Here is a 17,976-nt window from a genome sequence, read left to right on the forward strand (position 1 = left end):
CACAACAGAGTATTAGTGGAGTCATTTATCTTTGGCATTTAACAATCTGTTGCATTTAATAACGTTTGTATAAATGACTTTTCAGCACTGCTGGTATCACAAACAAAATTTAATGCATACAAACCCTCAAATACTTATTTTTTTAACAAAGCTGCTACAGAATGGCATCTTGTTTCACAAGGACAACTTCTGAGTAGAGGCAAGTGCATTTCAGTCACAGTAGCATAAACAGCATGCAACACACGACATTAAACAGATGGCAATGTCCCTGTTTAAAACATTATATTAAAACACATTAAACAATCACTTGAAACACAGGCCATGCTATAAAATGCCCTTTGCAAGTCACCTTAATCACCAAACCTCCCCAATACATGCTATGCTTTTGAGTATTTACTGGTAAAAACTAGTATGACAATTTTCCCAGCTCATTAAAGAGCTATAGTTTGACATTTATTTGTACAATAGAATGGATATAAAATATTACAATTAAAAGTTCATAATCATATTAACAATCAACTTCAAATGTACATTAAATTCTCTTTTGGCTGAAGCTCAAAATCATGTAGGTATTTCTAAAATTGTAGCAAATCACTAAGATGCATTCCCTCTACCTGCTTTTGAAATGCATTCTTCTCTTAATGATTTTGAATTGCCTACCAAAATTTCATATTCATCTCAGCAAGCCTGGCTTACCTAGTGGCACAGTTATGATAGTCTAAGAGTTCCTTTCTCCTAGGTTTTCCAGGAAACAGTTCCCTTTAAAATATGTATTCATCTTTATTTTGTGCAATGTTTTCACAAGGGATAGAACAGAAGTGCACTAGAGAAATTTCTCTAAAAAGGCAAGAAAGTTTTCCTTAACATTTACAAGTGACCAAAGTCCTTGGACACTGAAGAACAACTGAATAGGAAGTAATTTCCTTTGCTATAAAGGGTACACATTCCTGTAGAAATGGACTACAAAACCACAGTGCTAATAATGCCCAGGTTTTTTTAGACCTTTATGATAGACACTGTAATGTACATAAACAATTTGTGTGACACATTACGCTTTTACAGGTTTTGTCTCTTCATAAAAAATAGATTGTAATATAAAATATTAAAAACAAGCTCTAACTTGTACCACACTGAGGTTTTCTATATATGACATCTTAAAAGGAGTATTATATAGTGATATATTAAAATATAATTTTCAAGTAAATTATTCAATTTCACAGACAAAAACATGTCTATAATATGTATTCCAGCACTATCTAATCCCAGCAATCTGAAATATGCAAGATAAAGCCTATATAAACTTAAAGAAGTTCACTTCCACATTTCTCCATTTCAATCGTATTCATTTTCTGTATGCAAGACTCCCAATGCCTGAGATGGGAACTAAGTATTGGGGCCCAGTCCAAAGAAATTTGAGGAAAACAGGAGTATTTCTCACACACTCCCTAAAAAAGTGAATCTAATAATATTTTCAAAAATTACTAATTACTCAGGTTCTTGCTTTCAGGCCTAAGAACATCTTGTGAAAAATTTACATTCTGTTGGATAAGGGCATGAAAGGGGTGCAGCTCTTCTGTGCTACACTCTAAGGTCACGGTTAAGTGCTTTTGGGAATAAAGGTTAGGAAGACCTAACTTAAAAATACTTAATACCCATCTCTTAAGATCAAAGATCAATACATACACATATTAAAAGATCTGTATGACCTCCACTGAATAAACAAAATGCTTATAAACACATTATATACAGAAATTTACTCCACCCCCCCACCCTCAGGTTTCTCAGGTGTTTATCATTAATCTCAATTAGAGTTGAGAAGTTCTGAATGATTCCTACTTGAAGTGGTGAATGCTGCTTCTGTAACTGCTATCTGCAAACAGCTTGTAACACTGGCTTTCCTTAATGTAACAGAGGCAAAGTTCTGGGTCCAGTAATTGCAGAAGGACCTCAACTTGGTCTAGTATGAACCTAGGTTTGGTTACTAAAGCAGGTATGCTATACTGTCTCCTTCAAAGTATTCTCAGAAACATAATTGCTGTCTGAGATGTTACTCTACAAAAATACAATGTAAGCATAGTACATTTTATCTACAGTTGTTTTGTCATTTCCTAATATGCATTGCTATATGTAAATATATTTGAGTTGAAAAATAACATTGTTTTGATGGTGGTGAAACATTAAGTACATTGCCAGCTCTTTCCTATTGCAAGTCATAATAAATGCTTGCTATGGAAATTAATAATTCACTGGCTATTACAAGTGACAATCCATTAAACAATTATTTTTCTATTAAAAAAAAAATATATATATATGACCTTGACATTAATTTCTTTACAGTGAATTTCAGAAACTATCTGTATACATTTTACAAGACCTTTCTCCATCAACAGTCACTGGAGTAGGCTGTTCTTAGAGATGTGACTTCCCCACTGTCTTGGAAGATTAAAAAAAGGGTACATTTTTTAATTGTTAGATGTTTCTGCTTCTGTTTTCTCCATTGCTGCCTCAGGAAAAAGCAGTTTTCTAAGTATGTTTGCATAGAATGGTCCATACACTTTTTTATTGAAGTTTACAATGCTTGCATACTGAGATCCCAGAAACTCTATCTCTGTCTGAATCACTGAAAGGCCTCCTGGCATAGTAGGCATACACTTCTGAAAACTCGGAAGAGCAAGCAAGCTTCTCATGAAGAGCTGGATTCGTTTGTCTGAAATGGAATATAAAGTATGCTCAGAACAAATGTAAACTCAAGTCACCTTGTAAGTACCCTGCACATCAGCACAGCAAAAAATCCAACCATGTAAGCAAAAACTCTTTCCCAATATTGTTTTGGGGTGGGAAACAATATTGTAAGCTTCTTAGGTTTAGCTACTGCAAGGTGGACACAGCATAAACCTACTGCAACAAGTTACATTAACTAATATGAAGTAGACTCAAAGGAAGAAACAAACCCACTAGGTTTAAACCCAGAATGGACAGAAAGAAGACTAAGTAACACTCATTTTATCTAAATTCTTATCCAAAATACTAGGCTGCCTGGGCGAGTCTCTACATGCACTTTTACAATTATTTCTAGCTGTGACTAACCACACTCTGCAGCATACCAAGAACACCATCTCTAAGTAAACACCATAACCTTACTCTTAAGTTGAGCCAGTGTTCTACTGCAGTAGGAAAATACTTTTAGAAGATAATTAGACAGCTGATTAAGTTTGCTGGGAGTAAGTTTATAAACAGACACATACAATATGACAATTAGGTAGTATCTTACTAACCAATCAAGGAACAGACAGGATTATTCTTCTCAACAATATGAGCAAATTGACCCATTAAATTACTCTGGATTTCTTCACTAAGAGTGGGAAGACCTCTTTCACTGAGAGACTTGTTCACTATGTTGCAAATCTGGACACCAATAGCATTCAGAGCCTCCTTCAAGTCAAAACTTCTGGAAGAAACAGAAAAGCATTAAATTATGCAGTTTCTGTAGCATAGGTTGTCAAGTCCCCCCACTTGTCTCCTTTCCCTTTTATTTTCAACCTGGTCTCTGCAATGAGAATTTTGAAACGTTTTCATCTTTTACTGCAGATTTATGTAAATCTACATATACAGGAAAATTTCTATGTGGAAGATGAAATAAGGACCTAGTTGTGATTCAAATGGGAAAAGTAATTTCAAGTGTGCAGCAGTGACCCCAGTTCACTTTATCCTTGTGCCTAGGTGTTTTTCTGGGCCACGTGCATAGCATTTCATGAGAAAAAACAGAGTGGAAAACTTTTAAAAGACAGACTTGCCTGTAGTACAAGCAGGCAAAGAAATAGGCAGCCAAGTAACTTGAACTACCTACAACAAGTTTGAAGCAATTCCCAAGAGGATTTAGTGAATGTATTGTATGCCACAGTCTCTCCAGTATTAGGAGTGTATGAATGAACTTTAATAGTAGGTTCAAAAATCTGTACATTAACATCAAGACTAAGATTTCATTAAAATCTGCCTTTGAAAACATGTGTCTAACATATAGCGGCCTTGTATCATAAAGGGAATATACAAATTATTAACATTTGGTATCTTCCTATTAATAACAAGCACCAGCTATAACACTAGAATTGTTTCCCATTATTTACTGTCAAAAAAAAGAGTTAAAAAGGAAGCAAAAAAGGCCTTACTTCTTATTCATGCCTTCAAGAAGAGGAAGGGAGATCCTTTTCAGTTGGTCAGCAAAATCAGGCACATCTACAGTTGCTGCACCCACCATGTTGTTTGTTATGAGAGAAACACAAGCTATGACTTTTAATTGATTGAGCTTTTCTCTCAACTCCTGAAGACGAACTTCATCTGTTATTAAAGTCTAGAATTGAAACAATAATACTAATTTAGCAATAAGGAGGGAGAGAGAGAGGAAAAGGACAGATCGAGGATGTAGTCATGAAGCACTACTATTTTTAATCACAAATACACAAACCCAGAGGAGACAGCAACTGAAATACCCTAAACATGTAGTATAGTATGAAGTGGCATTATGTACAAGTACCAGAAGTAAACCTGTAGTGGGAAGAATAGTAATGAGGGAACTGAGGATATTGCACCTTATTCTTCATCACTGCTGACAAACCTGCAACCAACAATTCAGCCCACAACATGGAACGCTCAGAGGACATCGTAATGGCCAAGTTATAGATAGAACAGTCTTCTGGATTTGGGTGTCTTTTGAAAAAATGCCAAGATTTGTAACTGATGGATAATAACGAACAACTGTGCTTGACAACCACCAATTCAACCACCAGAGCAGGTTCTGCAAGTGATACATAACCCGCTCCAGGCAAAAAGCCAGCTGATCATACCAAGAACATAAGTAATCCCCACAGCAAGATGCAGCTGGAGTTCATTTCAGGTTACAAAGAGTTCATCCTGAGCAGCACAGGGGCATTAACATCCAAGTACAGTTGGTAGCAATTTCATAGTATGGCAAGCTTGATCTACCAGAGGACATCTATATGTAGTTCTTACTCAAAACTGCTCACAGAAAGGTAAGAACATCCACTGTCTGAGAACACCAAGATCATCCCCATGTATTTAACAAATTCTCTGCCAGGCCATCCTACATGTAGCTAAGGCCCTCACTGGAAATGCAAATTTTAGCCCCGACTGGTGGCAAATTTCACACTGGCTTTATGGAAAGTTGCAGAGGTCAGTAATCAGGAATTGGAGAGAAAAACTGAACACTGAGTCTTGAAGCAATAGTTTACACTGAAAGGGAAAATACCTAGTTTAGAGACCTCAAGTTTTTATTGATTCTTTTCTAAAGAGCAATCTCACCAATTCCTGCTGCTGTTAGGAAAACAGGGTGCTACAGTCAGTTCTTTTAAAGACAGAGAAAGCCAAGTACTGTCTATACGAGCCCAGCCTTTGACCACAGCCAAGACTGCTCTTAGGGTGGAGCTGGTGAGCTATGACTGGAAAGAGGGAGAACAACCTTTACCTTGTTCTTTTCTGGTTGTTGACTTGCCCATCTCAAATTTCAGAAACTGGACTAGAATATAATCTCCAAATTTCAAATTTATTGTGCAGAAATTAAAGGAGTGCAAAAGAGTATTCACTTACTGTCATCAATAGCAGGATTATTGTATCACACCAATGATTTCATATAGCTGGTAATCTGAAGACACCAAAATATACTTCTTACCTCTGGAATTGTTTTGCAATAATCCCACTGTAACAGTTTCAAGTAGCCATTGTTTAGCACCAGTGTAGGACTAATAATTGGTTTTGAACTACTATCAGCACCAGGGGATGATGAAGACTCATCAGAAATAGATGACAATTCATCTTCTATTGATTCCTTTATCCATTCTGTTGTGAGATTCAGGGCACCTAAGCATTGGAAATAGCACGGATTTACTGCATGCCTTCATCAATATAAGCACTGTCTTGAGAGAAAAAATATTTGCATACGTAAGACAATTCAGCTTCTGAAGACTTAAACATAGTGGACAGCTGAGTCTTCACAAATGGTAATTCTCTCAACTTCATTCCACTGGTCACCTTTAAATTCTACCTGGTTTGTACAAACCCAGCCACAAATTGTGAAGACTTCAGACAAGACTTTTAGGTAATAGAAGTCTCAAAGTTTGAGTTCCCAAAGGATTGTTTTTCCTTTTTCGGAGAGGCCACTTATCAGATAGGGTGTAAGACTGAAAAGTAGATGTGAAGGAAGACTAAAACATTTGATTTGTTCTGGTAGAGTTTTTCTCAGGCTGCATAAATGAACACTGCAGGCCCTATCAGTGGCTCAGGGCTCCCATTTTAGAAGCCCCTGCTCCAGATGTTAGCACGCTTACTTATTATTCTTGGAGGATATATTTATGAACACTGTTTAACCAAATCACACAAAAACTGTAATAGTGGATCGAGTTGACTTTGCATCATCTAAGAAATTTTGTTCAGAGCCTGCCTTTTGTTTATTAAAAAACTGACCTTCTAGCTTTCAGGCATGCTAACTGGTTTTACATGTTTACTTCACACTAACAACAGAACAGTTGCACACAAAAAAGAAAAGTCTCATCTTATGTAGGGCTTCTGCATCCAGACAGCAAGAGTCACCACTTGTTTGGTTTTCAGACACTAACCGATTTGGCAAATGTAAGTTTGTCTGAAAGAGCCCCAGATTACAGACAGACAAATGTGACAGCAAGTCAAGCAATCATCCAGTGAAGCTTGCTAGTCAAAAAAAATTTCCCGTTACTTACATACAGACAAGAAATTGAAGTTTTCCTCTAAGTTAACTGTAACTTGTAGAGTTTTCACAGCATATATTTAAATAGTTTTCTTTTCAAAGAAAAGTTCAAATTAAATATAGCATGGTACATACTTGGTGTTTCTTCAAGAATTTCCTGGAATTTTGTTCTTTCATAGTCCACCAAGTTATGCCAGAGGTATGGTCTAAGGCTTTTAATTGTGTAATTTGCCATATCCACTTTCATCAGGTCCAAAACATGGAATATTTGTCTGAAAAGAGGAATTTAAAATTTCACAGTTTAATTTAGTCTATTGATTTTCATCAGCACATAAGAAGTACATGTATATTATCACTTTAATTTCAATTTTGGAGAAGTGAATGCCTTCATTGGCATTTCAGAGTAACAAATATGTTACCTGTCATCTGGAGTTCTTGAAGGAGTAGTATATATAAGGCTTGGCCCAAGTTAAAAAGAACAGTACTAATGTAGCACCACTAAATGCTACAGCCCTGTAACTAAGCTTTTAAAAAAACTACATTAATTGGTATATTTCAGCCTAAATTAACAGATTTTAACTTTTTGGTCACTGATTGCATGAAGAGAAACAATCATTCTGACCCAATTGTTTTGATCCCCATATATATACACAGTAGAACTACCATTTAGTCTTAATATTTCAGCATACCTCAGGAGCATTGTTTTCTGCCCTGTATGCAAATGTTTTACTCAAGTTCAAGTAATAAGATCTTAACTAAAGAGCTTTTAAATCCACAGTTTGGCCTTCTAGAAGCAGCATGCAACTAATACTTCCAGAAGAAACAGTACAAGTGTGCTGCTTATATTCTGTAAGAATGAACAAGACAGAAAAATAGAATTTCCGAAACAGAGATTACTGTAAGAGTTGTTGGCTTAGCTATTCCAAGCTGCCTGGTTTGTAGGTATCCTACTCATTTTATTACAAAGTGAGATACACAATCTGATCAGCGTGTCAGAGCTCTTCCCCTTTAATGCTTCAGGAAGTTCTCCTATAGTTTGAGAACAGGTGTTATGCAAACTGACACAATTTTAGACTTCCTTTACCCAGCCCCCCCACCTTCCACTGTCTACTACCCTTTCAGAGAGGAGTTTTTTTCTCCAAAAAACCACACTTAAATACCAACCTCAGTAACTCTACAATATTGTCAGTTGCTTTTAACTGTTTTATGTCGTTGTCTCTTATTGGAGCACATAACTTTCCCATAGTGTTGATGATATAGTTAGCTAGCCCAGGAATATCAACAGCATTGTGTTCTGCCTGCTGTCTTATAAGATCCGTATCTAGAACTTCACAAATTTGATTGTGCATCCTGTTTGCTCCAGGAGTCAGGAAGGAAAGAAGAATCTAAATTAGAGGGGGGGAAGGGGAAAAAGAAAAAGCTTATCAATAAAAACCAAACCACTTAGTAAGCACACTTGAGTGAAATTTTAATATTCATGTCAAGTGTATAGAGCTGACAGATTATAACTAGACATTTTAAGACTGAACATTATCAAAGGTTGTGGGGAAAAAGGACTGTTTGAAAAAAAAAAAAAAAACAACCAAAAAAAAAACCAAACCCAAACCAGTACAGTTCTGCAAAAATGCTCAAACCAATAAAACAAAAAGCAAGTCAACAAGTAGACCCATTCAAAAGCTGGGAGGCTACCCTGTAAAACAAACATTTACTAACTTAAAGTTCTGAAAGACTTTGTATTGTGCCAGGATTGTATGCTCACCTGTGTGATAAACAAACAATGAAGTCTAAGTGGGCAGGTGCAATCATGTTTATACTCTTGTTCATGCCCTAAGCTCGCAGTATGGTTCTGGAAACAGGTTAGTAGAGATGTGAAGCTTTGGGAAAAGAGATGACTTTCAACTGATCACTGTGCAGTGAAAGTTGAGTGAACATGCCACTGTTTGTTTGTGGCCATATTCCTGGTTAATAAAAATATATTACAAATAGACATCTGTTTTCAGTTCTGAATAAAATCATGGCTTCATATTATAAAAAGAAAACTAGAAGGTGCTGGCTCAGCTAAGTTAAGCAGACCCTTCAGTGAACTAAGGGACTCCTAAAGTTAAGCTGACAAAACAATACAGAGAAGGAAGAACATTACCTCCTTAATTTCCTCAAAGAGCTTGATAGCATGTTCGTATTCTGGAGGATCTTCATTCAGTTCCGATTCCAAATGATCCCAAAATGCCTTGTGTACAATTTGTTTCACTGTGCCTGCAAAGCTGTGGAGTAAGTCAATTAGATAGGGAAAAAACTCCCAACTAGCTTTCATCCTTGTAATTGTTTCAGATGGGATTGATCACTTGTTGAGAAACACACCTCCCCAGATACTATGTCCTGCAACCACATCTTTCTTGGGTGGTGGATCATCAGTTCCCAAAACAGTCTAGACCGCTCCATTCATTTCTCCTCGCTTTCCAACACCAGCACTGCTTTTTTGCGAAGTTCAAACTCTTACCTGTTTTGTGGGTAGTCTTCATGTTTTATGCAAAAATTTGCATTTACAGCAATTTCATGAGCTAGAGTCCAGTTTGACAGATTTCTTGTAGCTGCCATCAGTTCATCAAATGTGATAACCTTGGGAGGGCTTGCTGCTGGAACAAGCAAGATCAATTCAAGCCAAATATCTATAGCTGATAAGTGCAATTGAATATACTAAAACCTAGAAATTTTACTGTTTGCTAACTGGACTCCAGTACTCTGGAAGAAGAAACCCAATATTACCAAGTCTTTATATCTTCCTAAAACACTAACTCAGGAAACTCCCAGCTTATCAGGGGTGTGTGTGTTTGTGAGGAAATACCACACAAGCCTCAAAATATTTTGGGGAGCACTTTCATATTTCTACATCTGAACTAAGGTATCTTTTTTTCCATTAAAATGGGATCTTGCATTCCACAGATTTCCTACTAACTGTTCTGTCAAAGCCACCCAACCAAAAGCATGGGCAGTAAGAGATACCAGATGTCCACTATGATTCCAAGCACATGATGGCTATATTGCCTGTTGAAAAGGTTCTGAAGTTACTGACTATGAAACACCCCCACTTAAGAGCAGCAGAACTTTCATCTGCTGTAGAATGTAAGTTATACTCTTTTTTTTTTTTAGGAGTTAGCAGCAATGACAAAACAAACTCTACACTGGAAAACAAGAGCAAATTCCCAAAGTTTCTAAATCCTCAAATTCTATAATTTAATTTAGCATTTGGAAGACTGGTAACAAGGAAGACAAAGAGCCAGCTGCCAACACCACTAACAAGCTTGTTTTAATGTAAGACTTCATTTACATGGATGTAAGAAGTAAGCATGGTCTGCAAATGCTTACAGACACATACAAACTACATTTTAACCAAGGTTTTATTTACCATTACTCAAATTATCTTCCTTGTGCAAATGTGTGTTTTCTGTTGGTACTACAAATCTGTAAGTTACAAAATTAATTTTTAAATGCAGAGATCAAACAAAAGAAACCCACCCTTTGCACAAAGGCATATCTGTTTGAGTGGGAGGCTGCTACCAATGTCAAGGTTAGGAAAATCATGGTGACACACTTTTCTTACAGTTTCTGAAGGGAAGGAGTGCACAGGGAGACCCCCATGGATACAGCTGCTGCTGGTATTCCACACACAGGAGTTGCACTGCTTCACAGCAGAGAGAAAGCCATGCCTCTCTGTTAATACTCTTAAATAGATTCAGAATCCCAGGTTCTACCCGCGACAGCAAAGAGAAAACAAGGTAAGTTAGCCTTATTGGTCCATGCACAGTGCAGGTAAGGCTGAAATAGGCTTACACGCTGGGGAGCTGGGTTTGCTTGAAGAATCACTGTTAAAGCTCTGCCTGGAATATTCCGAGTCGCTGGAAGAAGCTGTGCTTTCTGAGAGCCGTGAAGAATCTGAGTCACTGTTCTGCTCATCATTGAGAGGCATTCTGATTCCCTTTACTTTGTTTACACAGTAAACAAGACCTGGAAAGACAAACAATTCCCATAAAACCAGCACTTACTGCTGCTTGTTTCTCAAAAGTCAGCTACTGATCATTATATTGTGGATGAAAATCAAGTAGTTGCCTTTCCTAAACAGGAAAAGCAAAGGATCTGGCTTGACACACAAAATCATAGTTATCAACAAACTATACTTGTTCTGTAAGAAAGCTTTGTACCTTCAGCTGTTTCATACCTTAATGATTATGTTGGAGACAGTCCCTAAATTGGTTATATTTTAAAAAATGAAAGACTATCCACAAGAACCCCTGAAGGTGCTTGTTGCAAGAATTTTGGTCGTTTTCAATGTCCATGAAGGCATCTCGTGATGTTACAATCCCCCACCTGACCTCACGAAGAAGTGGTGTTTAGCAATGAGTTTCCTTCCACAAACGGGCTGCACCAAGTGTAACAACTGTGAAGCAAACATAGAAGTTGCAGGGGGAGAACATGGAAGTAAGTCAGAGTTTTACATTTCTGACAGGGTGTAGCTGGAAGTCTGGCCTGTGGCTTTAGGTGGGTCTGTGCTCAGAATCAGATCAACAATGGCACAGACCCAAAAACAACTCCTCCTAGGGGTGAAGGTGGATAGCTTTTCTGGTTTAAGTCAAATGGCAACTGTGAGCCTCTAACATTCTATTTAGCAGGGACAACAACCTCCACTGAGAAGTGCTGTGCTTCATCGTGTTTCTGTCTATGTAAAGAAAGTGCTTCCCTGGCAGATAATCTGCAATTGCAGAAAATGTGGACAGCTGCACAGTGTGATGCAGATGATTAACAACTGCATGACAGGAAGTGAAAAATATGTTCATAATAATATTAAAATGAGAACCTGGAAGTCAGCTGTAATTACTACCAAAGGAATTTGGCCCAGATACCAAAAGTAGCTGTCCATCTCTGATTATGGCCATGAAGCATTCTGTAGTGGACTTTATGAAGAGATATAGGCAGCAATGGTTTCCATCAGCAAATTTAACTAATATGCAACTTCATTTATTATTAAATCGCATCAATTTCAGTAGGCAGGGAATACCACACTTTGCAACTGCTGAATTTGGAAAAAAATAAACTTTTGGCAATAAAAGGATGATCTTTGTCCATACTTATGTGAATCAACATATTGTAGGGTCCTGGGATAGACAAAAGGTAGTAAAAATGAAGACTTCTTTATGCTGGCACCTGGTTACAGCTTAAGGCATTTGACTTTATGGGTACCAACTCATCCTGAATAGGCCTTTATAACTTGATGAGCTACTACACTGATGAGCACTCCCCTCTTAATTGAGATGATTAACATTTCTCAAGTGTATGTTTACTCTTCCTCCTCTCCCAAGAGGAAAGAGGATGCACTTGAGTACCTTATTTATGTCATACTTTACATTGGGGTTTTTTGTGAAAAGAATTGGTCACATTAGCAAGAACACAGCTAACAGTTTATCACTGTACCAGAGGAGCCAGTAAGAGACACTTGACTAGAACACAGAGGTCATGCATTCAGAACTTGCAACATTACCAGTGATCCTAAGCATCATAACTCTTATTAGAACAGCATTTTTTTAAATTTCAAACAAGCAAATATTTAAAACAGTATTGGCTAAACAAAACAGAGTTGTAAGAGAACCTAAAAAACACAAAACAGAGATATTTTGGCTTGGAAATGGTATTGAAGCTACAATTAGAAATGGGTCATTAGCTAATGCTAGAGAAGAAACAATTTCTTCAATTAAAATCTGTGTTACAGATCTCAAAGTTAGTGCTGATCAGAAACTAGTTGTGACAAACTAGTTGTAGAACATACCTGGGGTTCTTCATGTTGAACTGCTCACTTAAATACAGTAACACTGTACAGAGCCTGCAAAGCGTTTATTACTCTCCAACTAATTTTTTAAAATCAATATCAGAACAGTTTATTTCCAGGCTTTAATCTTGTATAACACCCCTTTATTTCCATACAAATAACTAACCTCCAAAAGATTAATGTTGCAGGACGTGGTCCATCAAAAGTTTGCAGTGTAGTGGCCCAAAGTCTTGCAAATCACTTGCAGAGTGTGAGCAATTCACGGTGTATCTACTGCTTCAGTTCAGGTGTTAACAACATGGGAGAAGGTAAATGACCATTAAAACCCCAAATACTCTCACATAATTTACACATCATCATTTCGTTAATTTCCTCTTACCTCTAGGTATGACAGTGTTAATAAATATTCAGTTCTGCACGGTTTTTCTGAGAGAAGCACTAAACCAGCCATGAAGGCGAGTCAGCACTGCCATTTTCCACCCTGTCTTGATTTCCAAGAAGATCAAGTGGTTAAGGTAGAATTAGACGTCTGTATACATTAAGTCCTTAAGCACTAATCCCAGCAAATGATCAATGCAAATAGTTGCATTTCAAAGATGTACATGGCATTTTGATGTATCAAGACCATACCTGCTCCCACAATATATGCACGCATACAGGCAGCAGAGCCGTCAGTAGAGTGCTTCAGAAGGCTTAATTTAAGTGAGAAGTTTCAACACTGCAAGAGGAGGTGACACACAAAAAACCACTGCAATCTTTTGCCACGCTAAATACATTTCCTAGTAGAATGCTTCAAGCACAATGGGAAGTAAGAATGGGTGTACTCTGCAGGTTCAGATTATTGCTAAATTCTAAATTTAAAAGATAAACACATCAAACTAAATGTACGTGAATATACAAGCAGAACCTGCAGGGGCCATCTAAAACACTTAAGCAAAAATACAGTCATTGAGCATATGAAAGGTAAGTAGAAACCAAAAATGGCATTTCTAATTAGTTACAATAGACAACTGAGTCACTTAGTCTTTGCTTTATAGCATACACTGGAAGAGCTGATTTTCCTTATATTTTGGAGATAGCACAGAAGTTCTCATTAATAACTAATGGCCAAGTTCATTTAGAACTTTAAGTTTAAATTAGTATAATGGTCACAGAAAAATATTTTTAAAAGCCCTTCAGCCTTGCAAGATCTCTTTGTAACTCGCCATCTTGGATAAACAATACCATCTTGGTTTTTTTTAAATGCTTATTAATTATTACATATTAGGCTGCTGTTTTAATACATATATTAATATCCCAACTGTTCTATTAAAGGGTCAGCCTGAGGTTACAACCTGCTTTACTCTGCTGCATTAAAGACTACCCACATTTACATTTATATTAGGTTGGACACCATCACAGTGGGCTTCATCACCCCATTTGCTTTCTTTCAATCAGTACCATACTGTAGGGTACTTCATTTAACACTTAACAATGAAGAAATAAATTCTCACATTTCTGCTATTTAGACAGGTGAGGATTATTCCTTTTAGTAAAAAGAAAATTAATACAAAACTGTAGATGCTTAAAGACATCTTGTCCTTAACTGGTTACTGCATCACCCAACTCAATTCTTCATTTAGAACTTATCAAGACTGCAAGATCAGGTTAGTTTTAGAAGGCACAAAAACACTTTATTTCTGTAGGTTTGCTTTAGAAGTAATTTTACAAAGCACCTGGGGGGAGGAGGGAGGAAGACAGCGTCACAGTTTGTTGGGTATTTTCTTCAGATACCATCTTCAAGCAAAGGTTTTCCACAGCCCTGCTTTGCTCAAAGTGTGCATGGACACAGAGACTTATGAGTGCTCTGTCCAGTTTTAGCACTATGAAGGTCTTAACTTTGTTTATTCTGCTGGGTTCACATTCTTACTATTCAAGCTGGCACCGACCGAATCTCATTTGGTCTCGAGTTTCCCTTTCACTGACTCCACCTCTGTCAGCACTCACGACACGAGAACAGAAAAGAGCCTTTGTAAAGAGTTTACTTGCGTTTCCACCCGCCTCATTTTTCACAGCTTACAGCCGACATTTCTCCCCTTTAGCTTTCCAGTTCCACAGTTCTTGGAAGAGACACTTCTCTTCGTGAAGGCTTAAAAAAACTGTATCGGCGAGAGTGAGATACGGTCGAGTGGCCCGAGCGCTGCCCGCGGGAGTGACCTCCGCCCGGACAGGTCGGTGACGGGACGAGGGGCCGTGGCCCCCGAGGGGAGCCCGCGGACGTCCTGCCCGCTGCCCTCCCCCGCGGGGGCAGCGACAACGAGGGGAGCCGGCGGCTCCTCCTCTTCCTCCATCTGTTTCGCTGCCTGTCTCCTCCCCCGGCCCCATGTTTTTAACACTTAGCAAAGGCAGGAGTTTGGCACCCGCCGACCAAAACAAACAGCGTCTCCAAGGACAGGCCCCGGGGGAGGGAGTCCGGGGGAAAAGCAAGGAGGGAACACTCCCTGTCAGCCCCAGAGAAGGCGAGCCCGGGCACCCGCCCCTCAGAGCCCCGGCCCCCATGGCCCGGGGAGGTCTCGGGGTGCCCCTGCCCTGCTGGCCGGGGCTGCACGGGGGCACCCTGCGGCTGCGCCCGTCGGGGCGGATCGTCCCGGCGGACACTAAGGGATGGCGAAAGCCCAGGAGACACGGGGCAAGGAGAGAACTACGGACCCAGCGCAGGAACTGCGAAACCCACCTGCTGCAGCGGGTGCCCCACCGGGGCAGCAAAGCGACGGGCCAGTCTACCACCTCCCTGCCACCCACACCGCACAGGAAGGTGGCAGCCCCCGAGCCAGCGCTGTCCCCGCGACTCATCGCCCAGCGTACCCGGACACCCCGCCGCGTGTCAGCTCCGCCGGCCGGCCGGAGCAGCCCTGCCCTGCCCCGCTGTCCCCAGCCGGTCACTCACCGCTGTCTCTCGCCGTCCTACGCGGCGCTCGCCGGGCCCGCACAAAGCCCCCCCTCTGATTTAAAGACCCAGCCCGGACTATTAGTGTCTTCCTCGGACACGTCCATCTCTGACGGTGGAAGGGGGAAGGTGCGTCATCCTTTCCTGCCTGCCAACGGAGAGTTATCTGAGGCGCTTGTGCCAGCCTCCACTTATGCCAGTAGAAACTGCCAGCATCTCCTCATTCTGCCTGCGACCGGGCACTAAGCGTAGGGAAATACGCGGCAACACGGAAAGATGCTTCGGCGGACTCCCCCGCGCTGGCAATGGGCCGTGCCGGCGTGCGGGGGGTAGGCCGGGGGACGGGCCGGGTGCTGTTTACGGAAGGGCCCCGTCCGTCCTGGCCGGCGCCGCCCCCGGGCCGCCACGGGGAGGGGAACACCGACCCCACAGAGCCCGGGCCTGGGGGAAAGGGGCCGTGCTCAGAGGGATAGGGCTGCGCCTCAGGCTGTGTGTGCACGCCTTTAACTATGTTCCTGCCCTGGTTTCCTTACCCTATCGATGTCAGGCGCCCCTCCACGCCCCATCTTGGCTCCCCACTGCTACCCCCGCCACCGCAGCTTCAGGGGAGCCACTCGGCACCGTGCTGAGTTTAGTCACCCGTCTCGCTCACGGCTGTGGTGTCCGGGCGCCTGCTGAGCGCCCACTGAGGAACGCAGCTCGGACAGTGTAGTACTGTCATTAGAAATGCTTTGCTTATTGCTGTATTGACCTCATGCACTGGCAGCTTCATGCACCCACTGGGCCAGCAATACCTGTCAGGGTCATCACCTCTTCCTGTCACAGGAGCTACGTGCCACCACTGCCTCACCCACCAGGAAGCACGGAGAGCAAAACGCCGGCAGTCATCTCCGAGGCAAGAGCTCACTAACGCCAGCCTTGCCCATCATGAAGACGGAGCTCCCCTTCCTGCAGATAACCTTTGGCACGTGTGATGAACTACACAGAACAGATGTTGTATTCGGGTAGACCAAAGCTCACTGCAGGTCCCATTAACCTCTGCTATAAAATCAAAGGCTCGAAGCAGGGCACAGAGTTTGGCTACACAAGTGCCAAGTGCCCAGCTGGAGGGGGAGCGCTTGCTTGCAGCGATGCAGAGCACCTGTCAGCCCAGCCTTCAGAGACATTAAATGGGATTAAGTCCAACAGCCTAATCCGGTAGCTTCTATAAGGAAGACGATGTTTTAAGTAACTGTATTTGCACTACTTTGCCCCACTTTGTGCATGTCACATGGCAATGACAGTCTGAAAGAGGCTCAAAAGATCTTTGGAGAAGACTGTGATGGTATACAGATGGGCTGCTTCATACAGACCTGTTACAACTTCCAAGGACATAATTTATTATTTTTTTTATGTCAATTTTTGCTTAGACATCATCTGAAATATGGGGGAAACATGAGTTTTTGCTGTGATGGCTACTGACACCTTTTATTAATTAACCAGCTAAAACTGCACAAAGAGTACTTGCAAAAACACCAGGGTCAGTGATTCAGGGTCCATCTTGTGTCTCTGTGGACTGGCACTTGTGGAAACCTGTGCTGCTCAGTGGCCTAGCTTGCACAAGGGAGGGAAAGGGGTCAGCCTCACCAAGTGAGGTAGCTTCTAAATACTGATATAAAAGATAACTTCAGGGGGAAAGTATCTCAGCCTAAAAGTTTCTCCACCTAAATCATGGAGTGAGAGATGGGATTCCAGAAAGGGATGGCTTTAAAACAATTTTTTTTTTTCAGCTATAGCAGTGTTCTTCTCTCACAAGCCCACCAGCTGTTTTAGAGCCCATTCTTAAGTGCATAGCTCTATCTATCTATCTATCTATCTATCTATCTATCTATCTATCTATCTATCTACCATATCAGAGATGTACATCTGTCATATATAGCTGAGGCACCAAGGACATGCTTTGAGATTCTGCTCCAAAAGCCAAGAATAAGTTAGACACTGCAGTACTCAGCACTTCCTCTTCTTTTTGGTTTCAATTCTTTCCTGATCCAGAGGCACTGAAGCTATAGGCCACTGTATGGATCTTGAAGTAGATTACCTACTGGAGAGATTTTCTCCACAGAGAAATTATACTCTTTTCTCACTTTCTGGTGTCCCCAATGTCAGCCAGAAAATAATTGTACAGCCTTTAAATTTGTTCTGCTCGATTAACAAGATCAATGTCCTTGTGTCTTATATAGCACATGCATGTATGTCTTGGATTTGGCTGGGATAGAGTTAATTTTCTTCCTAGTAGCTGGCAAAGGGTGTGTTTTGGATTTGTTTTGCAAACAGTGTTGATAACACAGGGATGCTTTAGTTACTGGTGACCAGTGCTTACACTGAGTCAAAGCCTTTTCTGCCTCCCACCCCACCTCATCAGCCAGGAGGAAGGTGTACAAGAAGTTGGGAGAGGACACAGCCAGGATAGCTGACCCCACTGACCCAGGGAATATTCCATACCATAAGGCATCAGGGTCAGCA

The 17,976-nt window shown here is 40.6% G+C and overlaps 1 protein-coding gene across 4 annotated transcripts; it reads right to left on the reverse strand.

The window, feature by feature from the left end:
• Positions 1-91: 91 nt before the first annotated feature.
• TCP11L2 (t-complex 11 like 2) lies at positions 92-15,840 on the reverse strand. 4 transcript variants are annotated; one of them, XM_053977293.1, is made up of 10 exons: positions 15,475-15,840; positions 10,562-10,735; positions 9,231-9,366; positions 8,874-8,994; positions 7,898-8,118; positions 6,869-7,005; positions 5,684-5,871; positions 4,167-4,348; positions 3,276-3,448; positions 92-2,707 (listed from the first exon to the last, which is right to left on the reverse strand). In XM_053977293.1, the coding sequence occupies exons 2-10, from the start codon at positions 10,695-10,697 to the stop codon at positions 2,463-2,465; spliced, it is 1,539 nt and encodes a 512-aa protein (XP_053833268.1). In that variant the 5' UTR covers positions 10,698-10,735; positions 15,475-15,840; the 3' UTR covers positions 92-2,462. The 4 variants fall into 4 exon arrangements, with proteins under 4 accessions (XP_053833268.1, XP_053833270.1, XP_053833269.1 ...); XM_053977295.1 differs by lacking the exon at positions 15,475-15,840 and adding an exon at positions 12,715-12,837 and having other exon boundaries at positions 3,276-3,445; XM_053977294.1 differs by lacking the exon at positions 15,475-15,840 and adding an exon at positions 12,715-12,836 and having other exon boundaries at positions 9,231-9,363.
• Positions 15,841-17,976: the final 2,136 nt, after the last annotated feature.

This window comes from Vidua macroura, chromosome 5 (genome assembly GCF_024509145.1).
Source record: "Vidua macroura isolate BioBank_ID:100142 chromosome 5, ASM2450914v1, whole genome shotgun sequence".
NCBI classification, from domain to species: Eukaryota; Metazoa; Chordata; class Aves; order Passeriformes; family Viduidae; genus Vidua; species Vidua macroura.